This window comes from Anser anser, assembly GCF_964211835.1.
Source record: "Anser anser genome assembly, chromosome: 6".
NCBI lineage: Eukaryota > Metazoa > Chordata > Aves > Anseriformes > Anatidae > Anser > Anser anser.
Genome location: NC_139726.1, coordinates 22,834,831 through 22,862,778, shown reverse-complemented (window position 1 = coordinate 22,862,778; position 27,948 = coordinate 22,834,831). Strand labels below are relative to the sequence as shown.

Below are 27,948 nucleotides of genomic sequence, written 5' to 3'. Positions count from 1 at the left end.
ATTCTTGTAGTCAGATGTGACTGTGTTTGTCTGGCAAAAAGGAGGAAAAACAAGTACTTGCTTCCCTTGCTTCAGTTTAGTGAAGATCTAGAAACAGATCAGCTGCAGCCTGTTGTAATCACACAGCAGATGAATTCATTTAACAGCAGCAGTGCCCATGATAGGCAAAATATTACTCATTAAAGTTTTCCCATTATTCATAAAGAGGCAGTAATAGGAGACCTGATAATAAAATGCACTGAACTCTAGCTGTGTTCAGTGGATGTCTCGTTCAACCCCATTAGAAGCATTTCCACTGAATTTATCATCTTCAGAAAAGACACCAGGATGGTAGTGTGATTCCCCACCCCCCCACCATCAAGGCTGATGCAATTTTCAGAGCATAGCCTTCTTTTAGCCCCTTCATTTTTGTTGAGAGTGCTTAATTAGTAAAGCAATCACTTGGTCACATTAGAGAAATGGAAGTAGCCCTTGTGGCTTCCTTGGGCATTGTTCACACTCACTTTGTCATAATCATTTTTGCTCTAGTAAAAATTAGAAACCTACTTACACTTGTTTGGAGTGGTATGAGCAAAAACACGTGAGGACAAAAGGGCAGAGGAAGATAATTGTTTTGTTGCATTAAAACATTCCCAGGGCACAGCCTGTGTGACTTGGTGCCATGCTGCAGCCAAAGGGATGCTTTATTTTGAGTTCCAGTTTTCACTTGTTTGTAACTTTCCCTCAAATTGTTTTGTACTGTCACGCTTCTCCCAGACGGGAATGCCTTTGGGAACTATGGAGAAAATGCATTCAGCTGTTTCCGTTCTCTTGCTTATGTAACTCAAGCACAGTTTAACAGCCCAGACCTGCCCACGTGCGTGGGGTTTGATGGGCTGGGGATCAAGGCAAAGGCTTTGCAGATAGCAAGTTGTTGCCAGTGCCCCTGCTTGCTGCCCTGCGGCCTGGGGCACGTGCCGGCAAGCGGAGGCCTGGAACCGCTTTGCTGTGGCCAACTCGGCTGCCCAGGCCTTCGTCCCGTGGGAGGAGAGCTGTGTGAGACAGGAGCAGCTCCTCCTCGGACGGGGCATGCAGGCTGAAGCCCACCTCCCCGCCATGGGGTGTTGTGCTGCCTGGCCTCCTAGGCGTGTTGGAAGGGAGAAAAACGATGGTGGTTTATGTAGGAGCTTTTGCGCTGCGGCTCCTTTCAGCACGTCACAGTGCCTTGCCTGGGGAAGAGCAAGACGTGTCTGCAAGTTTTCTAAGCTTTTCTTTTTTCTTAATTCAAAAGAATTAGTCTGCCAAGAATAACATTAAAATAGCTTCAAAGAGTCAGTAACAGTCTAGAAGTGTCAGTCATCGTGGCTGAGTGTCAAACAGCGTATTGGATATTCTGGAGAGATGAGAAGATGCCAGGAATAGCCTCGGCCCTGCAGGGGTCTTCCTGTCCCCTTGGCAAATCCTGTGATGCCCTGCTGCAGTAGTCATGAAACCCATTGTGTTTGCCAGGTGGGTACAGGTCATCTGTACCCCAAGGTCCTTGTTCTTGTGTCTGCTTTTAGGAACTAACAGAGCAGCATTTCTTTTAGATTAATTTTTTTTTTTTATTGAGTCACTTTTAAGCCCCAAATAAAATGAGAGCATTTCTTGTAACATGATAACATAGTCGTTTTGAAGAGACAGGGAACCTACCAAAAAGTTGCTTGAGGTCTCTTAAAAGGCATGAGGAGCCACATGCTGAAGAAGTCTCTGTCCGTAGGAGAACACTTGGCGCGAGGCACGAGGCCTGACCACGGGCTGCAGCAGCTGCCCCCGAAGCCTTTGGCTGCGGCTGGCTCCTCGCACCACAGCTCTGCCCTTGGTTACACCAGGCGGCTGCGGGTAGCAGGGGGGTAGTGGAGGGGTGGGGTCCTTGGGGAAAAAGCTGCGGGTCCCTAGGTCTCACCTGGCAGTGACAAAGGACCCATGGTGTGCTCCCTCCGTACCGCAGTGTGCACGCGAGGACTTGTGCAAAACGCTCTCAGTGCTGGCGCAGCCAGAGACCTGCGTCTCCTATCTACCCTGAAACCGTGGTGTTGTAGTCCATCTGTTTTACTACTGCTGCCTCGGGCGGTGGCTGCATTCATCCTTTAATTACCTTGATGCTGTTTGAGTTGTGTTTTGGTTGGAGCGCATAAAAGCCCTAAATGCTGGGGCCTGTTTGGCTGACGCTTGAAACATTTTGCGATGGCTTGAGTTTAGTTTCTGAAATGCTGTTGGCACTTGCTCTCTGAAAACAGAGATGAAATGACATTTTCTGTTCAACTTTGATGTTTTTGTGGCTCCAGAATCTCACCAGCAATATAAATTATAGCTTTGTTTCTGTAAGTCAAGTGCTCTTATGTGAGCCCTTTGGGCATATGGAAGGTGCTAATAAGCAACATTTTTAGTCTGAGGAGGGATTTTCTAGAAGTTGTTTTTTGGGCACAAGAAGGAGTCTGTTGTATGGGTCAGCAAATGGCCATGGCTGCTTGTCATCCATCTCTCCGGGAGTTCAAATTTGATGCATGCTGCTGCCAAATAAAGCAAGATACAGCATCTAAAAACACATGCTAATACTTACTAGGCCATAGCATACAGAAGAAGGTTTTATACTTTCTTGCATCTTTTCCTATTTATGACTTATGCTATTCTTTGGTCCTATAGCTGTTCAGAAAACTTGAAATTAGATTTACTTCTCCTGATCGTGCTGAGGTTTGGTCCCCATAGCTAAGGATCGGCCTCTTCCACAAGGTTTTTGAGGGAGGCCTCACCAGTGTTTGACAGGGATATTGCTGAATACAACCCAGGTGTGGGTCAAGAGCTGCTGTGCCAGCAGAGAGCTGGTTATTTCCTTCCAGACAGCATTAAACTAATTTCCAGCATGATGTTACAAATCACCATGCTGCAGGGAATGACATACGGTAAAAGAAAACCAAAATCAAGTTCCCTGTAGCAAACCTCACAGTAAGCCCTCGACTGCTTTATGGGGTTACCATGCATGGTTACGCTGCTGCTGCTCTGCCCTAGAGCTGGCTGGTCTGCAGTGGGGAGACAGCAAGAACCATTTCAAGCAGAGGTAAACACTTTTATTCTTTCTATAAAAGGAATACACAGAGACAAGCAGTCTAAACAGTTTGAGGCAATAGTAACAGTTTTCATTTCTACAGTTAAAACGTGCACTCGGAAAGTACTAAAGTCGTCCAGATTTATATAATGGATAAAATGGCAGTGGGTAAGAAAGAGGAAAATAATGAAGGGAAATGCTACGTTGTAATGCCACAATTAGTCAAATCTATGTTTATGGAAAAATCAGAGATGCTTTCATGGCACTGGTGTCTGTATATGAACTTCTCCTAAGTTGCTGCATGTTTTTCTATTGGCAGAAACACTTTTCTGGTGCAAGCACGGGTTTCTGACAGTCATCCTGTGCTTTTCACTTCTGGATTGCAGGTGTTTCATGCACAAGTTTGGGTAGTTTCCTTTTTCTTTCGTTAGTGAGTGTGCTTCAAGGAGGGTAGGCCGGGCCCAGACAGCAATACTCCTGTTCCACCGAGACGTTTCTGCCTGCGAAGGGTCTGCTGCCTGGGCTGCTCTGGCTTCTTCTGCCTTTCTTCTCTCTGCCTGAGTTCAGGCAAATTTCAGGGAAGCCTTGAGTAGAGGGGAGGCGAGTCGCTGAGCAGGTAGAGCGGGCTGGCTGGGTGAGTCGTAGCAGGGCAGCAGAAATAGTCAGCGATCTCTGCTGTCTTTCTCCACTGGAGAGAGAGTGGGGGGCCGGCAACCCTTGCGCTGAGAAGAAGAGACAGACAGCATGACACTAGGGTGCACAGGGGATGCAGGTCCTTGCCTGAACCAGAGGCACCGCAGCGAGCTCTCAGGACTCACCAGCTCTTACAGGTCTGCAGCGAGGTGCTCGCTTTGCAGAGTAGTATGATTTTGCTGTTGGCTCGAGAGTAAAAATCAATCTACAGGGTAAAGGGCTGTGCATTTATTTTCACATATCTTGCAGCATTACTTCCCTGTACCCTTTTACCTTGCCTATTGCTTTAGGATTTAAAGTGCTTTATCAATTTAACATATTCTTACTCTTTTCTTTACGTATACATATATATTTATTCTCTGATGGTCTTCTGATGAACTTAAAAGTACAGGTTTAGGGCAGGCAGCTGTTTCTTTCCTGATCTGTTCTAGGCTGGAAAATTATTAAAGATCAGTATGGATTCAGGGTAGAGAATTTGAACAAGTCCTATGATATAAAACTAAAATCTTATACCCTTCAAATCAAAGCAAAGTTCTGAAGAATTCAAGAGCTGTCATTGCTTGGGATAGTGGGAAATTATCAAACATTTTCATTTTTAAAGTTTGGGGAGACTGTTCAGCTCCAGCACCTGCCAGCTTAAGTTTGAAACTGCCGTTTCTGTACACAGACAGTGTGCCTGATCTGAAAATGTCCTCGCTGGTGAGAGTGGCCCTCGTGCTGGCAGAAGTCTCACTGATGCTGGTAGGATCGCATCTGGGCAGAGCTGGCAGCATCGGTTTATGCATTTATGTCTTCCGCAGTGCTCCAGACTGTGGGAGAAGAACAGCTTTAAGTTGAATTGCATCTCACTTAAGGCAGAAAACACAGTTAAGATAAAACACTATGCACATCTGAAAGAAGATTATTCAATTTTATCATGGAAGCATTTAGCAGAGCTGAGATACCGTGCTGATGGGAGCTGTATAAAAATCTGAGAAGCGTCAGTGTGGAGTTTATTGTGTTAATTAGGAGGTGGTGCAGCGTTAGTGAGAAAATGTATTTTGGGTTTAGCATCTTTGTGTTTTTTAATCATGCCTTAAAGTGCTTTTCGGGTACTTTGGACACCTCATTGGAGATGCTGTACACAGAAGCCTGTACTGTCTGAAAATCATAATAATGCATTTCCAAATGCTGATGACTTGGTAGACGGGACCATATCAATTAGTACTTAAAAACAGGTAGTTAACAGACCAATCCAATGCCTATACTCGTTTTATTTTATCGTTGTGTAGCAGAGTGATTCGGGTACTAGAAACATCCTTGCTCAGAAAGGAGCGCTGCAGCCCCTTCCTTCACCATTGTTACTGCACCCTGTACTTGCTGCTACAGTGTTTGTATCAGATAACGTTTTTTTTAAATCACAATAGAAATGACCTTTTGTATTTTCATTAGCTCATGTGGGATGGCCTGGGGGTATTCTAACACTGGTAAGGCAGTAAAGCTTACAGACAGATTTTCTAACAAAATACTTGTGCACAGCTGCATAACATAAATCATTCCTTCCAATTTCTGAATGTTACATGTTAGTTATATGAAAGTTACTGCTGTTCTTGTCTGACTTTAACAAGGTTTGGGTTTTGGTTTTTGTTTTTGTTTGGCACAAATATTGTTGCTTTTCAGTTTTATAATCGTGCTGCCTTTAGCCGTAACAATTATATGGCTTGAGTGCAAGCAAATATGGGTTAGACTGCCAAGATATTTGTATTTTCATAGCAGTCAGCTCATACTTTACAAACACGGTGCATGTTGTCCTTCACTTAAGTTATTTATTTGTAAATCCAACTGGTGCCTACGTTGCCAAAAATAAGCCATAGCAAAAGGGAATTCAGTTGGTGGGGTAAGAATCCTCTTCTGGGACTAAACCCATTACTTTTACTTTCAAGTTTTGCCATTTTTCCTTGTGACACTACAGTGCGAAGGGATTACATTGCAATGCTTCTGAAATGAATCTACTTGCAGCGCTTTAATTAAAAATATGCAAGTAGGAGTGAGTAACCACTGCTGCATCTGTCGCTGCTGATTTTCTGCCACTGAGCTAGCGTAGTGTGGGCAGCTGAAGATCTCTGTGTGTGCCAGGTCCCCAGGACACGGTGGCACATCTGCAGGGCCTTCCAAAGGTCAAAAAATAATGTTCTGGGCAGTGGCAGTTTGACCGACTGCCGCCTTAATGCTAAAGTAATAGTGAATTGTATTTATAAACCCCGCTAACGCCGAGGCAGTCCGCAAGGACTGCACCTTCTCCATTCACCACTGAAATAATAGGGTAAAAAGTCAAGCAAAATGCTAGCTCGGACAGGTTAGTGAGCGTGCTGGGGTGGGCCTGGGGAGGGTCTGTGCCAATTAAACTGGAAAATATCTCCTTCCGCTGCGCTCTGGTTTAGAGAGATTTGGACATGACTGTAGGTGGGAGAAACGGGCTAAGACAAGAGCTTGAGGAGGGCAGATTGCTTTACCCTGAGGGGTGGCAGAGCAAAAGCCTTTCCCAGCTTCGGGCTTGGTTTTGGAGGCGTTAGGGACTCTGGAATGGAGATGTCACACAGGCTGAAATTAAGGAACAGGTCCCCAGATTGCTAGACATTTATATAACCTCACAGCAAAAAGTACAAATCGGGGCTGTGTGGAGGCAGCAGACGGTTGCAGAGAAAGCTCAGAACTGAAGACCTCGGTGAGAAGATTTCCTACAGCCAGGCTGGCTGCCTGGCTGCCCGGCCGCTGCCGCTCTGGGCTTTTTCATTTTCATACAGCGAGAGCTGAGTAACTCCATTCACTTCAGGGCAGGTAACAGAAAAGCTCAGCACCCTGCAGGAAGCCTCAGTACCCTGCAGAATCAGACCTGACGCTGGTCGAAGTAAAATAGTGGATCAGAGATGGAGTTGGTGACAGAGCCCTGAGCAAATATGTCAGATCGTTTTGTCAGCAACTCATAAGGGACACAGAAAACACTGTTGGCTCTTTATTATTTATTTTTTTAGTATTAAAATTATGGATTAGAAATATACTGTTACTTTTAATACCCACTGACCACTTCCAAGCAGTGTGTGTATTCAGCGTGAAAAACTCCCTCCTTTTTTGCAAAACATTGCATAGTATTTCCATGCTTGTTTTTTTTTTTTTTTGGGGGGGTTGTTAATTGCTATCCAGAATAGGAAAAAGCTAACGGCAGGAGTGAGTTGGATGAAGACTGATTTATTAGAGTATAAATTGAGATTAAAAAATCTTTCTAATGTAACTTAAAAAGGAACTGAAAATATGTACATAATAAAATAATATGCATTACTTGCCTCCTCCAATCATTTGGCTTCACATTTTGCAAATGGTTTTCTAAGAAAATACGTTTTCATGTATTCTGTGTAAGTAAGGAGGGGGAACTTTTAATAGGTTGCTCTGTACTTCATTATTAAAAACAGTTATAGAATTTAGGTGCAGTATTTGTCTTAATAAATCTGCAGGGGCTTCTGGAGGGTTGTTTCTGTCTTAAAACGTTTCTAACACAACACTGAAAATTGACATTTTTCTTTCAGATACTGATGAATACAGACCACCGGTTTGGAAATCTTACTGTAAGTATCTCAAGGGTTTTTTTCTTTTTCCTTCTTTAAGTCAGAGCTGAAAAAGTTTCAGTGGGGTGCTTTAAAAAAAAAAAGACTCATATTTCTTTTCACTAGACTGTGATTTTACCAGCATCAGAAGTGAAAGCGTTCATTACCATTAGAGAGAGATGCAGCTGTTTATCCTCAAGGCTAACAAATGCAGATTATTCGATGGGGCAGGTTCCCTGCACCTCACTGACACGAGGGATGGTGCTCCTGCGTGGGGCTGGCTGGCACTGGTGGGGCTGCCTAGGCTGGGGCTTGCACAAATGCCGTTCTTGCCTTAAGGTTACACTGGTAAACTTTTAGGGCTCCTCTGTGTTAGTAACTTGCATCACTAGAGTTGAGACTGGAACTGGTTAGGAAAACTCAAATCATTTTTCCTCAGAACTTGCTGATGCAGTAAAATGAGAGCATTTGTGTGGCCCAGAGTGACCGTGAAACCAAAATTATGTTTTCTGAAGGCCTGACGAGAAAGACCTGGTTTCCTACCAACTGTCATATAACAGAGATGGCTGGGGCCTGAGTCTCTGAATCCAGTGGCAGAGCCTGTTTGTGCCTTTTGAGTCACCGTGTGTAGCACCAGTAGCTTGTCGTATGCCACGTCAGCCGCCTAATAGTAAAGAATGTGACTTGAGCAAGCTTTTTTCTTGCAGTGGATGGCTAAAAGATAAAATTGAGACACTTTGCTGCCTGGCATTAAACGTCATTAGTCACAACTGCAATACGTTTTTGTGCTTGTTACCGAGTTCTGTGTGTTTTGCTTTTGGATATGAATCACAGTTCTGTACCTCGCGTGAACTCGGGGAATGCTGCCTGTTTGGGCAGTTCATTCCATGCCACGATCAGGAATAGGGGCGACCGGTCTTTGTTAATCCCAGAACTTCATGGGTAGCTTGCCAGGAGCTGAAGGCTCGGGTGCCTGCAGTGTGTGTGCACCCACTCTCCTGCACCACCGTGGTTCACCACGGCGAGCCTTTCCTCTAGTTCAGAATTAAGCCTGCGGTCATGGGGTTTGCTTGTATTTCTGTCTCCTGACTGCTCAGGAGGAATGGCTTGCTTGACTTCCCTGGTGATAAGTGCAGCAAAGGAACTGGTGTTGAACAAATTGAAGTGCACACATCAATTAGAGGAGGAGGAATAGGCATCCTGTTTTGTCACTTAACTGTTCTACCTGCTGTGCTTCTGACTGGAAGAGGACAAAAGGTACTGTCTTCTGAGAAGAGGAATTTCCTTCCAGAAAATCTTTTCGACCTTGCTTGAAGTAAGGTGGGAAACAATTCTCAACTTCTGGCCAATTTCTGCAGAACATGCTGATTGTGATTCTTCAGTGCTCTTCTGTGCAACTCAGAGAGATCCATTTTCGCTTTGTGATTTTTTTTCATTTGAACTTGACTCTACAGTTCTCAGAATTGGATATGGACAAGGGCCAGCGCCATCAAATAGGGCTTTTACAATGGAAGCTAAAGGATCTGTGCGCTAGGCAAATAAATGGTCATGCTATGCTTGAAATGAAGATTGCTATTTTATATGTGTATGCTGTTTTTCATCACTTGCAAAAATCATTTTTGTAATACCAATAGAGAATGGTCAGGATTGATTTTAGTAACATCAGGAAAAAACATTGGCTTTTTTATTTGGAACAAAGGGAGTAAATTTTTCCAGTCGATCTTATGATTGCCATATCATTGGGCATTTTGCCATTTTTTCCATTCTCATGTAATTTAGCACATAAATAATGTATTTCTCAGTGGGGAAGACTCATCATCAAATGAGAAGTGTAATGAAGTCAGATCTTATTGGGTAAGTTAATGTGTGGTTTTATTACCTGAAGAAGGTGACAGCACACATTGTTAGACCTTGGTGTTAGTACTAATGTTTGAAAGATAATTTAATTTTAAAAGATTACAGTTCCAAATGTCCATTTTATTTGTTCTAGAGTACTGTTCAATTACTAATTTGGTGGTGTTGTTAGCCTTGTTTTGAAGGTGACTTGCCAAACCAAACTCTTTTTGTTTTAGGAGTTGGAAGTCACTCCATCTGCTTACTAAACAAGAAAGTCCATACATTAATACCATTAAATTTACAGCTAGCTCCTGTGAATTATAGTGGTTTAATAAGGCTTATATTAAAAAAAAAAAAAAAAAAGTTGGAAGATAGTAGTAAGTTTAGGTTGTAATTTGGAACTTAACTGCTACTAGACTCCTGATGTTGTTAGATCTGTAAATGCAAAGGTCTGTTTGTTGTTGTTGTTGTTCAGAAAGGTCATCACTGAGTAGTGAGAAAAGCAGAGGGTTTGATTGTGCAAAGTTCTGAATGACTCCTGTAAGCTCTCATATTTCAGGTCACCAAGTGTGCCCAGCATAGTAGGATGGGACTCCGTCTGCTTACTGAAAAAAAACCTGCTAGCTGCCTGATTTGACATATTATAAATTTTAATTTGCATTTATCCTAATTCCTTTTCTGATCTGCTTGATGGAAGCTTGGCCAGAGACTCCCTAGTACTTGAGCAATTAATTGTAAAAATAATCAATGATCCTGATTTGGCTAGGAACATTCTCTTTTCTGACATCTTGTAAGTAATTTTTGATATATGTACATTCGCATTTAAATCTCACAGCAAGTCTTTTTCTTAAACAGAAAAATTTAATGTTAAAATGCCTAATTGATGTAGTGATTCTGTATTAATCAAAATTTAACTTCTGTCTTCTCTCAGTGTATCAGTTGCAACAGGAAGCTCCCCATCCTAGAAGAATTACCTGCACTTGCGAGGTAGGTATTATGAAACATTTTGTTTTATAGAGTCCAGTAATTCCAAGTCTCTTCTCAGTGTTGTGCAACCCCAACAGTGCTTCCATGGCAGGTATGGCGCTGTGATCAGAGGAAGTAGCCTTGGGGGTCAGTGGTGCCTGGAAAGCCACTTCATCTAAAAATAGAATTAAAATACATTTTGAGTTTGTTGTATATACCTGAGAATCATTTGCTGGTTTTTCACTTATTCCTACATAAATGGAAACATGCCTCTTCTCTCCTTTTGGGGACAGAAATTCCCAGAAGCAAGAGCAGAGCTGTAGAGGGGGGACACGCACCTGTTGTTACGCACATTGCTGCTAGATGCCTGCAATAAATCAGCAGGCAGAAGACTGAAACCTCTTCTCATTCTGTTATTTGAGTCTTAGTACTTACAACTCGTTAATTCTAGTAGCTAAGCTATGCCGAGCCACAGCTTTTAAGGACCCGCACAGAAACAATGGGACCCTGTTGAGATGCAGTGATACAAATCACTGAGTTTTGTAAAAACGAGGTAGATGCTCACGGGGCCAGGTGCTGAGGCAGACCCTGAATGGCCAGGTGCCTTGCTCGTTGTTGCAGCAGACCCACACCTCTTTGGGGTTGTGATGCTGGCGGGTGCCATCAGTACCGAACATCCCTGCCAGCAAGTGTCTGTTTAGAACTGTATCTCTCATGCAGCTTCAGTTAGGAACCTGGGAAAGATTAATTTCGGTTACAAAAATGCCAAAACGTTAGGCTCAACATGTCAAACAGTGTTACGAAACACAACTGTGTAACCACTGGAAGTTATTACATCGCTGCAATAAAACCTGAGCATTTTTATCATGTGCCAAGAGAAAGGGAATTAATCCTTGAAATATGTTAGTCATGTTGATGTAGTATTAAATATAGAGGGACATAGCACTGTCGGGAACACTAATAGCTTACAGTTCAGATCAGAAAGAGGATTACTATACACAATTAAACAGGCATTTCGCTGTCGTCTTTTTAAATGCCCAATTGTGATTCTACAAAGTAGTCTGTCAATTTTTAAGATAAGAGGCAGAGATTTAACAGAAATGAAATTTTTCATTTAGAGGAAGCACTCTTGTCTTCTGTTAATTTGATGGATTTGTATTTTTATTAAAGTTGTAATAACAGCTGATTGCACTTAAGCAAGACATAGCTGTAGGAAAGAACAATACATTAATTTTACAAGAAGCATTGTAGCAAAAAGTTTCCCTTTAACTAATGTTTCCATTGCTAATGAGGGTCCAAGCAGGGAGACTCTTGTTAAGGTTGTTGAGCAGATATCTTTCGTACATCAAATAAGGTGGGATGAAGATTTGAGGAAGAGATCTGTAGAAGCTCTGAGCTGTGAAAAAAGTTTTTTACTCACATTGCAATGTCGTTATGAAGGTTATTTTCTATTTTGTGCGTTCTTTCTGTTAGGGTTTTCCATTACATTACTATACAAAATATTTGAAGTCTTGTAATAAGGGCTTGTAATTCTAGGGAGGCTGAATGTCCACTTTTAGCAGCAGGACTATTTCCAGTTCCAGAGTAATAACTTGGCACGAATGGAGATTTTCCCATTGACTTCAGTGGGACTATTCATGGCCAATCTGTTCGCAAGCTTTGTTGTATCTTATCGTGTCCAGGCCAACCGCTGGGCAAAATGGACATGGACCCCATGCCAGCTGGAACTTTGCACACTGTTGAGGGGGGCATAATTTTCTGTTTCTCTCTTCTTTATTTTTCTATATTATGGCCCATATTGTCATTCTTCTCCCACTTTTCCCTCTTGCACTTTTTCTTGAGAAAGCAGAAGGATGTTTCAGAGGACAATTATTACAAAAACGCTGACAGAAAGTAGAGTGCTGAGAGCTGTGCCAGCCTGTTGTGGCTCGATCAGATGGCAACCTGCCTTTGTACTCCATCGTGCCTGTGCTCACCTGGCTAGGATGAAGTTCTTAACTCCCTGCCTCCCATGTCTTTAGTGTTGTTGAGTGTGGTTGAATAGCTGCTTTTTATTTCCTCTGTCCAAAACAATTTCACTGGTGGAAGAATTGCTAGTATGTGTGTATGTATATGTATATATGCATGCTTTAAAATGTGTGAAGGATTTTTGGTAGTCTTCTGACACTGTTCCTTGCGAGGCGCTGACACTATGCCTTTGCAATCACTGCAGTCTTTTATTTGCTGAGTCTTATCTCAAAGCTCTGCTGTTATTTACTTGTAACAACAGCCTTTCTCATAATGTATGCTCATAAAGTTGCCTGGGCCCTCTGCTGGGCCCTCTGCCCAGCAGCTATTCTTCAGTTTCTTCAGTTAGATGCTTTGAGAGCTGCAGGTGTGATGGTTTTAATGCTTACAGAATTAGAACCTTCATTTTTCTATATACTTCCTGGCTTCTTTGGAAAAAAATAATAAAAAGAAATGTAAGGAGTGGGAAAATATCAGTACTTTTGTACTAAGGAAATCTCACAGCAGATAACATCATGATTGTAATTATTGTCTAGCACAATGCATATGTCCCTGACATTCAGAGAGAAACTGTAAAATCATAAAGGCGTCCAGCATATCTAATAAGATCTCTTGCCATTTTATCCCAGACTAGTTTAACTGCAGAGAGTTGTTCTGGGGTCTTTTTGCCCTGGGTGATATGAAATCACAAGCAGATTTTATACTGAGTTCTCCATCATAGTATTCTTAGAATACTGTTAGCCTATCCAGGCAAATAAGCAGAGGTATAAATGTGTATATATATATATAGGATCTGCATATTGAAAATGTTTCCTCCCTCTGGACTGATGGAGATCCTTCAGCTGTTCATCAGATCCAGGTTGCCCTCTTTTTAGAATCAAACAAGAGAAGAGACCTATTCATGTCAGGCAAATACAAAAGCATCTGTATAAAGCTGCTTCAAATACAAGTTACGCTGACCACTGTAATTCTCTCATCTTAATTTTAATACTGATAATTATAAAAATAAAATTTGTTAGGTATGATAGAGGTGGTTTACAGGGTTTAGAAATTGGTAAGAATTGGACTAAGTAAAAGATGTGGAAAAAATCAGTCAGTTGCAGATAGCTGCAGAACATTTTGCTGCAGAACAGAACATATTAAGTACACATTTTCTCATTAAAGTATCCTTTTATATAAAAAGTCTTTGAAGCTTATTTTTACCTAATAAAGGTAAAAATGAAATAATACATTACAATGCAGATAAGTGTTTTTCATTATAAATATTGAACAATTTATGCAGCTGCTTCAGATTTGATGTGAAAATATATTCAGTGAGCAGTAACATGTTTAACCTTTCTCTGTGGTCTCAGCCTCTCCTGCTAGTGCTGAGCTTTGTGATCTGCTCTTTCTCAGCTGGGTTTCTATTAGCAGCCATGCATGAGTCAGTGGGGAGCAGAGTCTTTTCCTAAGTGGTTGAATTATCCAGCTGTATAAACAAATTCATAAATATTAGGATGAGAATTTTGGTCCAGAGAACATCAAAGAGGTCAGTGGGAGGGAACAACATGTAATTTGGTAAGATATTAGCACCTAAATTGCTCCCCTTGCATTATTGTATTCCACTTATTGAAATAAGCAAGAGTGAGAGTGATGATTAGAGGAAAAAGCACTTGTTAAAGAATAGTTGGAAGTTACAACGTAAAAAACAACAGCAAAAAAGAAAAACCACACAGTCTTTTATTTTAGGTGCAAAGGCACGTGGTGTACGAGTGCTGATACTGTATTCAACAGAATGACCTACTTAACATGAAATGCTTCTCAAATACAGAGGATTTGAGTTTCTGCTCTGCTACACCAGTTTTGTATCAGAGCAACGCGCAGTTCTGTGGAGTTACATGGAGCTAGAAAGAACAGTGCATCCACTGGGAATTTTTTTATTGTGAACATGCAGTAGAGCCAAAGCTTTTAACACTATATAATGCTCATTTGTAAACTTAGAATGTTATGGAATCATCAGCTTTGAAGAACGTTGGATTTCTGTGTGAGACTTACATCAATATTGTGATGCCATTTGTCCAGTTGATCTTGTAGTGCCTCCCTGGGATTTCTGTCTGTTGTGCATATAATCTTTTATTTACACGTGTGTGTGCACACAGGCATATTGAGGGTATCCTTGACTGCCATCTGAAGGCATTCCGTGATAAATTTTAAATAATTATGTGTAGAAAAAAATATCAAACAGTCAGATGATGGGGGCAGTTAAAATCACTGCCCTTTCTTGCCCTGTAACAAGGCTTCATCATGATCCAGTGCAAGCAGTTAACAAGCTGTTAAACAGCATCTCTGCGTAGCCTCGTGAAAATGGCCTCTGTGAGCGGTCAAGAAGCACAGCAGAGGTTGGGCATATATAATGCACATCGTTGTTAGAGGTCTTTGCAGAGATGGCTTAATCTATGTCACATTCAGCCAGAACAACGTCCCAGCTTTCATGGTAAGGAGACTCTTTTCTAAAGGAATGGTTACTGTAAGGTGCTTGCCAAGTCTGACCCACTTATCTGTTTATTCACTTGGTTTTATTGGCTTCACCTCAGTTTGTGGGGAAAAAAATCAGAAACAAAGCAATGGTGGATAACTTCATTCACCTTTGTGTTTCTTGCAGGTATCATAGAGAGGTCTGACATTTTCCTGTGGCCTCAGTGCACGTACAATACAAATAAGCAAACTGAAAGCCAGTATCTCACAGTTAATGCAGCTACTTCCCATCCGACTTGTGGATGAAACTTCCAATAACTCTGTGAGGCCCTATGAATAAGGGCTTTTTTTTTTCTTCTAAGTAAGAAGCAATATTAAAACTGTGCCAAACATAGGCTAAACAAACAGCAATAGGATTTTTTTCCCATAAATAAAAATTTCTGAGAAGTCCAAGGACATAGCATTCAGCTGGTCTTTGCTGCATACAGGGTAAATGAAGTAGCTAAGGCTGCTTTTACTCATGCTCAACAACACTCTGGTCCAAAAGCGCTGCCAAATCAGACAAACTGCAGAGGACATTGGGCTATGTTTTCAGCTAACAGCTTTAATTAAAATGACCGCTTTCTTGCTACTTCGATTTTATTTCAGAACATATTTCCTTCCTTAGGTGGGTTTTAGTTCCAGTCCGGCTGGATGTTTTGGTTTTGTGTCCTGAGCTTGAGGCTGACCCAGTGTGGGTCAGGGGCTAACAAAGCTTCGGCGCTGGCTTCTTTTGGCTTTCGGTGCTCACATGTAACTGGAAGATATGCGAGTACCTGCAGCGGTAATTTACATACATGGTGTGGCAGGAAGTCCAAACAGACATGAAAAACCAGAAACGTTGCATATTGTTAACTAAGAGCAAATGGCGCGCTTTCTTTTATGCCTAAGTTGCTATGAGTAAAGCTGTTGTAACGATACTCCTAGGGAGCGTTGTAGAAAGCTGAAGCACAGTGTTTACTGTCTTACATGATAAATTTGGCCTACAGGATCTCTGTTTTTGTAAGGTCACATGGACTGCACTAAATGTGTAGCCCAGCTAGTGCTGAGTGAATGAGAAGGCCCCTGCTGAGTTCAGATGGAGTTGCCTTCGAATCTAAATGCATACATTCAATCTAGGTGACAAAAAGCTAATATTATGAAAAGTAAAAAAGTTATGGAAAAATAAAATACAGAAAACCAGGCTATAAAACTAAGTGAATTCTGTTTAGCCACAGTCTGAAATGGGTTCCTGTTGCGCTGGGGTTTATACAAACTAACCATTTTGCACATCAACATTTATATAGACATTTTTGAACAGTTTGTAAAACTGATCAGGAGAGACTCGATGTTAACAGAAGCGGTTATTTTGCTCTTTAACTCATCATCCACCAAGACGAGCTGCAAACCAAGCTAAAATCACCTCGGAGCCCATTGGAGCTTTGCTCTGCTGCTTTGCCCCAGTCTTCTGCCAATTCACATTTTCAAGTCATTTGCACGGAGGGCAGTATTACAATTTGTCGTGTGATTTCCAGGTATTCTGAGTGGGACCTGTCACATTACTAGTCCACTGCTGAAATGTAATGCTTTTGCCTATGTATATTTTCTAGTTCTATCATATAAATTCGCTGTATTGCTGAGATAAATATAAAATCACAACAGACAGACATCAAAATCTTATTCATAACACTAGTCTCAGGCAGTTTTTAAAAAAGAATGTTGCGTTTTCTTGAGAGTTGTAAAGTTAGCTGTGCAAAGATAGGAACTGTTGCAAGTTTATATCATAATAATAATAAAATACTTTCACTTTTTCTGTTTTCATATTGTTGTCTTGCTATTAATTAACTAGTCTGATTTTAACAGAAATATGTAAGAGTTTTTTTCTTTTTTTTTGAAATGATCCAGTCTCCTCAGGACCTTTGAAAATAATTCACACTGGTTAACTCTTGTTTGTTTTCATGTGGGAAAAGGAAATATTTTAGAACATGATTAATCTTTCCCGTGATTGAATGTTTTTTTCAAAAATGATGACCCATCAAAACAACTTTTGTTTGCTGGGAGTGTGGAAGAGTTGTCATTAGACTGTAGATCGGGTTATATTTTTTGACATTTTGGACATCTGAAATCTTTATACTCCACTGAGATAACTGGAGGGAAGTGCTGATTTTAATAGGCATCTTTTGAAAAGATGGAAAAAGGGAACTGAACTGGCAGTTTACTGTAAGTATTTTGTATTTTATTATAGCTGGGTCATTTTAGACTCTTGCAGTTCAGGCTGTATAATTGTCGAATTTTATTCCCCCCAATTTTTCAGCCTATAAATTTAGCAAAGAAGGATAATATGGTGGTTTAGAGTATTGTGCTGATTTGTGGGAGTTCTGTAGTTCCGCAATTGTCAGAAATCTTCCTGGACAATTGCAAATGAATTACTTCATCTGAAATACATAGCAGGCAAATTGTCTTCTGACACCCTGACACTGTACGATCTCTGGATCACGGACTGGCTTCTGTTACATAGCATGACATATGCATATGTGATGTTGAGGTCTTTTAGGTGATACTGCAGATCACACATTTCAGTGAAGTCAAGTAGTGCATAATTAGGCACTTGCTAATGATCCTTTAATCTGCCTCTTGCCCTCACTCTGATGGGATATGGTAGTGGTTGAACTTCTCACAGCAGAGACAGCAACAGCTTTATGATGGACGATACCCTGTACATTTAAGAGTTTTGTAGGTGTTTCACTGTGTAAATGCACTTAATACAGTACATTTATGTGAAATGAATCTTTTATTTCATTTCTTGACAGCTTGCACAAGCAATGCTCGCTGCCCAAGTAACCCAAGCTGTTCATTCTTTCTCACCTCATTTTAACCATTCAGAAGTGCAGTGTTCTCCTGAAGCTCCGCCTTAGCTCTCCTTCTGTTCCACTCACATGGGAAATGCTAGGGTGGAAAATGATTTTGATCCGTACTTCACTTCCTAGTTCTAATTCTGTGTTACAGTGTGCTTTCTATGTCAACGTGAAACATTACAATTTCCATTTGTTTTTTTCTAGGTAGAGAACAGACCCAAATATTATGGAAGAGAGTAAGTAACATACATCTCAGCGTGGTTTATCTCCACATGTTGGTGGATAATATTTACAGAAAAGGTTGAAAGTGTTTGCTGTGGGCACATTGTTTCTTCAGCCTGTTTTGCAGAGAGGGACATGGGCCTGACATGACAGCTGTCCCTTTCACAGGCAGCTTTCCCTCGCAGCAGGTGGCTTCGCAGTACTTTGCTCCGGTAGCTGCTCAGTTGTCTCTGTTTGGGACCTTGGCAAGGTCAGGAGTTGCCTTTTGGTGGGTGAACCATGAAAAGTCAGTCCTGCAATGCAGAACTGCATTTGCACCTCAGCCCTGTTGTTTCTGCCAGGCTGCTCCTTACGCATTTGCAACAAGGGGCTTTGCTCCATTTCCTTGCACTGTGTCTTGTGTGAGCATCAGATTATTATTGCAGCATTTTTGTCTACCTAAAATTGCAGCTGCATTTTCTGATGGCTATAAATATTATTGAGTGATTCCTTAAGTGAGAAAACGGTGTTTTTCTGTTCTTTTAGAGGGTTGTCTCTTTCTACGCCACCCTTCAATTGACTTTTGCAAAAGATGTGTATGTGCAGAAAAAAAAAATCTGAAACACAAATGCAATATGTATGTAACATTTATATGTGTATTTGTCTTCAGAATGCTGCAGCAAATATGGTTAGATTTAGTGTGGGGAAAAAAACGGATCTGATGTGTATATTTTGGTAAAAGATGTGTGGCATTGCTAGGTTCTTACACCAGTAATTGCTAAGATTATATGCAATCCCTAACATTTTAGCAAGTTGCCATAATATCCCTGAATGCTGAGAAGCACTGGATTGCATGCCTCTGGCACAAAGCATGTGAAGCCAAGAGGAGAAAATGGGCTTGTTTCTACATATGAAATAGATGGTTGCAGATTGTAAAAGCAATATACTTGTTTCATAGATGAAGAGAAGCCTTCCTAAACCATTTAAAGTGACTTCAAATATGGGGAGAAGGGAGGCTGATTTAAGATGTAGGCTCCTGTAAAACAATCATTTTATGTTAGTTTCTTTTTTAAATACCATAGTTGGTCTTTTTTTACAAGAAGAGGAAAAGGTGTTTTAAAAGTGAAAAGGCATGTGTTTCAAAATGCCTTTGTTCCTCAGATTCCATGGCATGATCTCAAGGGAGGAAGCTGACCAGTTGTTAAGTGTTGCAGAGGGAAGCTATCTCATTCGTGAAAGCCAACGGCAACCTGGAACCTACACTTTGGCATTAAGGTTGGTAATTAATATTTCATTTTAAAATTTATAAAATATTTAAAAGATTATACTGTTGTGTTGGCCTTAATGCTTAAACTTCCTTATGATTTTTTAAATATTTTTTTTAAATCATGGTAAGCATTTAATGAACTTGAACCTTTTTTTACCTTTATTACAGATTTGGTATCTTTAGCTTTCTGAATTGCTTTAGTCATTTCTGAAGTGCTAACATTCCGTATTGTTTGCACTGCCAAGATAATAGCAGTTGTGTTTTTGCTGGTTGTCCTTCATTTTCCTTTTTTCCATGTACCTTCCAGATGAGACCCCATGTGTAGACACTGAGGGAGCATGCAGTTGAGAAATAGAAGGAATCTTATGAGATCCCATGACTGGTCGGCTCTGTGGGTTACTTACTAGCTAGCTAGCTGTTGCTGAAGAACAATTAGTTCTTTCTAGTCCCTCTACAGAGTGGCCAATAAATCAGTTGATTTTTTGTCTGAACCCCTCTTAACTAGCAGTGTTTGCAGATCTCTTTCCTCGTTCTGCAAAACTCTAGCAAGTAGATCAGATAGTATCAGATAATAAATATTTACATATTTAAAATATGTAAATTTTAAATAGTATAATTACTTTTAAAGTAATTGAGATTATTTTGGTCTGAGCTGTCAAATGGGAAATGTTTTTTTTTTTCCACACTGTTTTAAATTGAAGTAGTACAGGAAAACATTGAAAGAGAAAATACAGTTACTGAAAGCTTTATGTAGGTAAAATAAGATTATGATTAAAATAAAAATATCCTGGAATACTAAGTTGACATAAGTTAGTTTTCTTTCTCAGAAAAAAGAAAATGTATGTTGTACCAAGATACTTGTTTCTGTAGTATTCAGATTCCAAATAGAAACATTATTAACATTCATACTGATTTGCATTTGCAATGTGAATGAATTGGTATTGCTTATTAGGGTCTAATACTACCTCTACTTCTGCTCTTACAATATTCATTCACAACTAAAAAGAAAACAGTTGTCTTAACACTGATCTTGGAGGCAAAGAACTCCTGCTGTTTGCTGCTGATGATACAGAAGGCACAGGGCCTGTGACTGGTGAAGATACTGAGCATCTCGCAGGATGCACTAGCATAGTTTGTTTTACAAATGCTCCTCCAGTCCAGCAAGACAAAAGACGGGTCTTTTCTAGGTTTGATGGTATCTTTTTCAAACCGGAAAACCCTTCTGAAAGCCATAAAAACTGTTTTTATAGCCAATATAATAGAGAATGTATAGCTGTTGGTGATCAGTTTGGGAAATAGTTTGAAATGATAGCAAAGGTGTTGTTATTTCCTTATTCTGAAGAAGTTCAGCATTTGGCAAAACACCTCAACCTGAACCTGCAACACGCTGTAGCCATTTCATTACATTTGAGCATAGGCATGATTACTCGAGCTTGATTACACATATATTAGGGGTTGTGTTCTAGAATGCTGCTTTCCGTTTCACAGCAAGTAATGCTCTGTTGTCTTGCTGTTGGCCTTTAACATCTATGAGTGAGGGTCTTTGTTTGCTTTCATACTTTAGGTGGAAGATCTCTGTGAACTGCAGTAGAGAGATTTCTTTTTTCTCTCTACGGAGAAGTATGGCATGAGTCTGCATTCCCTCTGGCTGAAGGCAGAGTTTTGCTGAGGTTCCATTTTTCCTCTCCCTGGAATTAGATACTCAGAATATAACAATATTCCCAATGAGCGTGGTTCTGACTCTGTCAAAAATACCTTGGTGTTTGTTGTTTGATTGATTTACTTATTTTATAACACATCATACCTAATCTACTTCAACATCAGGTATCTGCTATATGGGTAAAGTTACTGAAGTAGTTTAATTGGAAGTTAGAAAAAACACCAAATAAAATCTTGGCTACAAAGCAAGCTACACCAAGAGATAGAGGTAGGACTCCTTATTATGACTATCCGAACATATTTTTGAGTGCATTACTCTCTATGCTGCAAATTGATAGAGATTAATGTATCTTAGCTCATCTTTGTGAAGTGGTTGTTTATCTTCTGAAATTACTATACAAGATCATCTAATAGAGGGGTATATTTTAGGGGAAAAACACCCACTTTCTCTCTTGTTTTGTCTCTGTCCTCATTGCTTGCTCCCTTCTAGACTGTACTTACCGTGGGCATCTTCCAGAAGTACTTGGATTGTCTTTGCTCTGCACTGAAGACTTCCACTTGTTAAACAGCTTTAATCTTTCTAGAAGATAACGAATAAACTGTTAACACCACAAGTCATAACTCCTTTGTAGGCAGACAGAATTCACAGACATAAAAACATGTTTTTGTGAAATCTGGAACAGATTGGACAATCACATGAAGCTGCAGCGCTCAGCTACAGCCAAAGAGCTCAGAATCCAAATGCAGTTGGTGCATGAAGCTCTCTGAGGTGCCATTCCATTCCTAGCGCAGCTCTTCTGCATTTCACTTTTTTAGCTTATTCTAAGGGATACCTTAAGTCATCATAAACGGAGCAGATTTGAGAAGAGATCTGGTTAATTCTTTGCAAAGAGTTTATCCCCAGTTACACAGCTTTGTAACTATATCAGCAAGTTCTCTGACTATGAATACACGGGGCTGGATACAGTACATAGTCCAGTCCAGTATCCACTCTCTAATACCTTTTAACAGCAGATGTTGAAAGAAAAGTATGCAAACAAGATGAATATATAGTAGTAGTTCTCTGGTGTGCTGTGCCCTCTCAGTCTCTGAAGATTGCTGTTCAGGGACTTCTGAGCAGAACTGTTACATTTGCTATTCTTTCAGGATCTCGATGGAGATTTTTTATTTTTATTTTTTTGGTATAGTGGCATTCTGAATGCATTAACTCTCATATATCTTGCTGTCCGCAACTGTAGCATAAGTCCTATGCCTTAACTATGTTTGATGGGGAAAAGCATCATTTTTTTGTGGATTCCATCTCATAACTTCATTTGATGCTCCCTAGTTTTTGTATTATGAGAAACAGTGAACAATTGATCCCCATTTACTTTTTCCATGCCAGTCATGTCCCTCTTATTCTTCTCTTGACAGGTCAATGAGCCCTAGGCTATATGTTCAAGTTTTGTAGTGAGGCCGTTCCATACCTCTCATCATCTCTCTCATCTTTCTGTGTGCCTTTCCCTTACTCTGTGATGATCTTTTGGAGGTGAGGGGACCAGAACTGCACATCCTGTTCAGGATGAAGTGGACTGTGAAGTTTTCTTTCTTTGTTCTCTAAGCCTTTCCAAATGATTTTTTGGACCACTATGGAACATTAGGCTCTGATGCTTTTATAGAACTAACTTTAGTAAATCTAAAGGACTTGTTCCTGAGCTGCAGTAGCTACAGACGTAGCCTAGCACAGATTAAATGATCTCATGTAGGACAGGACAAATAATAGCTTTCACAGGTTTAACAAAGTCAGTCGGATGTTCTTAGTGCAGTGTTGTGGAATGGTTAACTGAGTTCAGATTTTGAATATTTATTTTTCTTTAATAGGGTAGAACAAGTGATTCTCACCCCAAAAAAATTCTCAGTTATGTTGCCTGTGAGTTACTATAAAATATGCTTGCCTTTTACATAAGAAGCTGCAGTTTGATCATCTGATGAGCTATTTTTGTCCACTTTTGACCATTATTGTGCAATTAGTTTGCTTCATGATTTTAAGGTAGAGTACCTTTTAAATCAAAATTTGAAACAAAAGAGGTTTTCAGAAAACAAAAGAAGTTTTCAGAAAACAAATTTTTCAAAATTTGTAACAGAGGTAGAAGTATGTTGTTATGGAAAAAGAAAATGATAGTTTAATTTTTATTTTTTTTTAATGTGTGAGTTTGAATATTTAACCAAAGCTGTCCTTCAGATAAAATTCATGTGCAGGGCCTAAGAAGGCCAGTGAAATTGTATCAGTTAAGAAACCGAATGAAATAGAATGAAACGTAAACACAAATGAGAGCATCAGATTGGCACCCTATTTTTAACGCATGTACTTAATCATGCATGCATTTTTTTTGCAGTTTATTAAAAAAAAAGGCACAACAGAAATCACCAATGTTTACTATTTAATTAATCAGAGAATGCTAATGAAAATTTTTTGCATCCCTGAGGTTTAAAAAAAAAGGACTGTCATAAGATTATTTTAGATATACACGTGTGTCCGTATATATCAGGACATCTCTGTGACTATAAAACGTATAAAATACATTTTATTGTTAATTAGATGTTCCAAATGGATGAAAACTGAAAATTCCTAATTAACTCCTGGAGGTATTAGATCTGCTTTTAAATGTGGCAAAACAGTAGTACAGTGCTTAATGCTAAGACGTATAGCAAATGACAGTAACAATAAGACATGGTTTGCAATGTAGCCTTTTGTGGTTGAGAGCTTGTTTAATAATTAGGATGAGGATAAAGAGGAAATGGGTAGAGATTGTACTAGCGGTAGGCGTTGAAGTGTGATGGTACTGCGTGTTCTTTTGAGCAGATATCTGCTGTAGCACGTTTAGTTGGTTACCATGGTTTCCCTTCCTGCAAATTCTATTGTTGTGATACTGAGAATGAATTAAAATAAGGTTCTGCAGCAGGATTAAAAAAAGGTAATAATGTTAGCCGTGATTATGAGTCATGGGTTTTTTTTTGGTTATTTTTTTAATGTTTGGGGGCTAGGGCATATTAAAGATTATGTGGCACCAAGAGAGAATTCTTAAGGCAAAATAAATGTCAAAAATTAGTAATCCTTATTTTAGTCAACCAACTGCATGTATTGTGCAAGAAATTGATACATATATCCTCTCTTCCTAAATTATGAAATTGCATTAAGAAACTAGCCACTAATATTTTAAAAGGAGTCATAATTGGCAGGCTATTAGAGTATAATGCTGCAAATGAACCTTTTTAATTTCAGAGGACAATCGCTTTGATAGCTGAATGCTGTCCGTTTTCAGTGGGCTCTTTTGGGACACGTGTGTAGTTCCCTTCCAGAACATACACTGATTGCCCTGGGATTATTTACCCATCTAAAATTCAACATCTGCAAAAGGCTTCTTGACTTCAGAGGTCAAAACTGCATGCCTGCATTCTGCTAGGAAGCCTAGTTATACGGGCTGGGACACAGGAGAGAAATTGGGGAAAGAGAAATGTTTGAAACAACTTTCGTTGCTAATAGCTGAATTACTTTTTTTTTTTTTAATTATCAATGTAGCAAAATTTGGTCATACCTTATCCTGAATCCAGAGATGATCTCTAAGTAGTCTGAGAGAGGGAACCCAGCAAAACGGTAGCTGACTGCATCCCTTCACTTTACCTTAGTAACAGTATTCTGACATCATGTCGCTTGGTAGGAAAAAAAAATACAAAGACCTTTTTCAACGCTAAACTTTGCACATCCTTCTATCTCTGTATGTTTTTTACCCAATTTGCAGCTCTGCACCAGGCATTGATTGGCAGTAGCAAGGGCTGAATTCAGTTTCTAGGAACCTTTCTAGAATATTTACACAAAATTTCTTGGTCCCCAGCTGAGAAACATGGGAAACTATGTCCACATAAGTGTCTGTGTGTATATACACACACGTGCACACACACAACCTTAAAGCTTAGCTGGGCTAAGTAGAGTTGCTCCAAAACCTGACCAAACATATCTGTGGGGTACGTTTGTTTCAGCCTGGCCCATTTTAATCAGATCATTTTTCTTTATTCTGTGTGAAATGATGAAAGAGTGCTTCCTCTGTGGCGGGCTGAAGCTCTCGGGGAAGAACTCTTCTTTCTCCCAGAGGCTTAGGCCGTTACACTTGCATAGGCACAGAATTCAGGTGAGTGTTTCAAAAATTGGCCACTAAGGTATCTAAAGCTTCTTTTAGATGGAGGAAACGGTTTATGCTTAAAGCTATTTTAATAGGCTAACATAGCAGGTATGCCAGCTGATATGCTGGGCTTTTTTTTTTCTTCCTTGTGAAGAGCCAAATATTTCTTTTATGAAGGCTTAAATTCTACTGAAACTAAAGCTGTCATCCTGTTGGCTGGAAACATCGTATGAGCTAGAGCTTGCCCCAGGGAAAGGAGCATGCTGATAAATTTTGGAGCTCGCTTTTATGCTCTGAAATAAAACAATTGGACCTCTATTTAAATGATATTCCATGTAAAAGAAGTTTATTTTTCTATATAAAATTTTGTACTGAATAATATACTCTATTACTTTGTCAGTAAAGTGGAATGTTCAGCTACCAGTAAATAACAAAGCTGACCTGTGTGCTGTCTGTCTTATGTAAGTGCAGCTGGGCACTACCGAGATGTCTTCGCTTAAGTCTTTAGAATAATAATAAATAGCTACTAACCTTAATGAGTAATTAACTGGCTACCTAGGCCTTCCCACAGATTAGAATGCTTTTTTCCTTATGGTTCATGTCTTCTTGCTGTGTTCCTGTTCTCCTTCCCTCCTCTTCCCATCTGTTGTTGTTGTCAGCTCTGTTTTCTTTTGGCTAGAGTGTCTAATTTATCTTTGGCAATTCAGCTTGCTGCAGACTTTCTCCTGCTCGTATAAGTTCAGTACTTCTCAGAGGTACTTCACTACTGCTTTGGTAGCGGAGTGAACTTTTTGGTAGCTTGTCCAAGAGCTGTCTGCATTCAGTGCATGTAACTCATGTTCATTTTATGCCATGTCCTTCACCTCTGACTGTAGCTTCTGCTGAGCCACGAAGATCTATTGTAACCCGGTGTACAGCGAAGGTATTTGGGTTTGTGGTGAGGCACCGTCATGGAGCTCAGATCTGGGTTCACTTCTTGGCTTCACATATGACCTAGCTCAAAGCTTTTTTGTTCTCCATGCTTTGCTTCCTTCTCCATTAGGAAGAGTATTTTCTTTCCTGTGTTGTCTCACATGTTTGTTCAGTACATCAGCCTAGGATCTCTTAAAAATAGCCTAGACAAAGAACTGGAAATTGAGCCCCATCTCCCAGACCACCCTCAGTCAGAGCTCCTGAGCAAGAACCTGTATTGTACTGTGCTGTTCTTAGGGTCTGCCCAGGCTGAAGCTTCTAGGTGCTATCAGACTTGAAGCAAAAATGTCAAATTATAATGCGGTCAATTGAAAATCAAATTGTGTATCTGTGTCCATAGCATACACTGTTCGATCCTCCTTTCCCCCATTCCTTCCCTTTCAAAAGGATGCATTTCTTTTCTGTCATCCACAGGTTCTACTGGAGTGCCTTTCTGCTCTACTGCTCTTAGAAAGTGATAGAAGCCTATCTTCAAGTTAGTCCTTTGGTTGGCTTCTTCTTTTGTATGCTTTTGATATACATATTTATAAACCTTTGTGCTTTGAGAAACAACTTTTTTCCTGTGCCTCATCAGTAAACATAAAAAGTCCTCCAGCTGTAGATACTATGGATGCTTTAGAAATAGGTTTTCAAAATAACACACAATAGCCTCATATTGTTGTTTAATCTCATAATTGTTTTCATCACAACATTTATGAATTATTCAAACACCAAAAGAACTGACAGCAATAATCATTATCTGTCCCACTTTTCCTCTTCCTTTTCCCTCTTTTTTACTTTGATGTAACTTTGCTGAGTTTAGTGTAGTTCGTCCTGTTTTCATAGGTGCTAGGAAGAGCATCAAGCTTTTTTTTTTTCATTTATAACTTGAGTAAATGGAGTCTAACAGTTTCAGTAATAAATTGAGGTTTGCCCCACTTACGACTGCACTTGTGCCAAGGATGAAATTATATTCTAGAAAACCAGAATATAAAAATAGAAAAGTTGTTAGTCTGATCTATTAGTGGCCCAGAAATTTCTGTTATTTCGGGCAATACCTAAACACACAAACTAGGTGTGTGTGCACATGTATTTTTTTGTATGTATTATGTACATTTTCAGAAAGGTAGGGCAGCAGCTGGATGGAATCTTTAAAGTTATTCTGTTTCACTGAGGCCTATTAAAATGAAAAATCCATGGTATGATACATAATTTTAGTGGGAATATTATTTTACAATGAGTTTTTATCATCTGTTCTCTCCCACTGTTAATTCACAAAGCATTTTAATGGCAGATCAGGCATCACCCTAAGAGAACTAAATCCTTATAGATGGGGAAATGCTGCAATATATTAATAAACTATTCTTCTATCATTTATTTATGTAGTCATGGTCAAGAGACATTAAGGGGAGTTGCCCATGTAGAACAGTTAATTTTTATTCATTAGCAACACAACGCTGTTTTGAAAATAACACAACATTGAAAACATTCCCATAAAAAGTTTACAGATTTTAGTCTGGTATATTAAAATGAAACTTTATTTGAAAAGATTTCCCAGTATAAAGCATTTTATTTTTTAACAGCTACTATGCAGGACAATTTATACTCCTTTGAACAACTGTCAAGCACGTAATGTCCTAAATTCTTTGTAGTATATGCAGCGTACTGCATGCAGATGTCATGTTACACATCATAATACGCAGTCAGTGCCCCATATGCTGCCTCCCTCTGTGCACTGTCGTGCCCTAACAAATCAGAGAACTGGTTCCTGGCTCTGACCAAAGTCTCTTTGCTGCCTGGATGTGCCAGTGGTTGTACCAGTGGTTGTACGTGTGCACCACGGGTTGGGCACGTCTAACAGCACTTTACTGCACGTGTGGGAACCAGGGAGGCTGCACTGTGATGTTGGTGACCCACCTGTCACTGTGGTCAATTCATTTAACCACTCCATTTCTTTGTGGGAAAATGGAGGCAGCAGGCACTGAAATCTGTAGATGAAAAAATTCTATTTTAGGACTTAAACACCTTTTATTTTCTGTACAATCCAGTCTTCACAAGTCTTCTCCACAAAGGATTTTTGCCTTGTGAGCCATCAGATGTTGCCATAGGTGTCAAAAGATCTTCATGGGAGATTTTGAGCCTAGGAGTAATTGTATATGTTGCTGCCAGTGAGTCACCTATGGCTTTTTTAGTTGTTTCAGTGACCGTACAGTTAATAGTTTGTTAGGTTGGTGAATCTTTT

The 27,948-nt window shown here is 39.9% G+C and overlaps 1 protein-coding gene across 2 annotated transcripts in view; it reads left to right on the top strand.

Moving 5' to 3' along the window:
* CHN1 (chimerin 1) overlaps positions 1-27,948 on the top strand; it is a 96,114-nt gene that overhangs the window by 12,237 nt on the left and 55,929 nt on the right. For both annotated transcript variants that reach the window (XM_083842068.1, XM_083842067.1), the window contains exons 2-5: positions 7,318-7,356; positions 10,103-10,162; positions 17,680-17,707; positions 18,834-18,947. In XM_083842068.1, the coding sequence (XP_083698194.1) occupies positions 7,318-7,356; positions 10,103-10,162; positions 17,680-17,707; positions 18,834-18,947 (241 nt within the window). The remainder of the gene's footprint in view (positions 1-7,317; positions 7,357-10,102; positions 10,163-17,679; positions 17,708-18,833; positions 18,948-27,948) is intronic.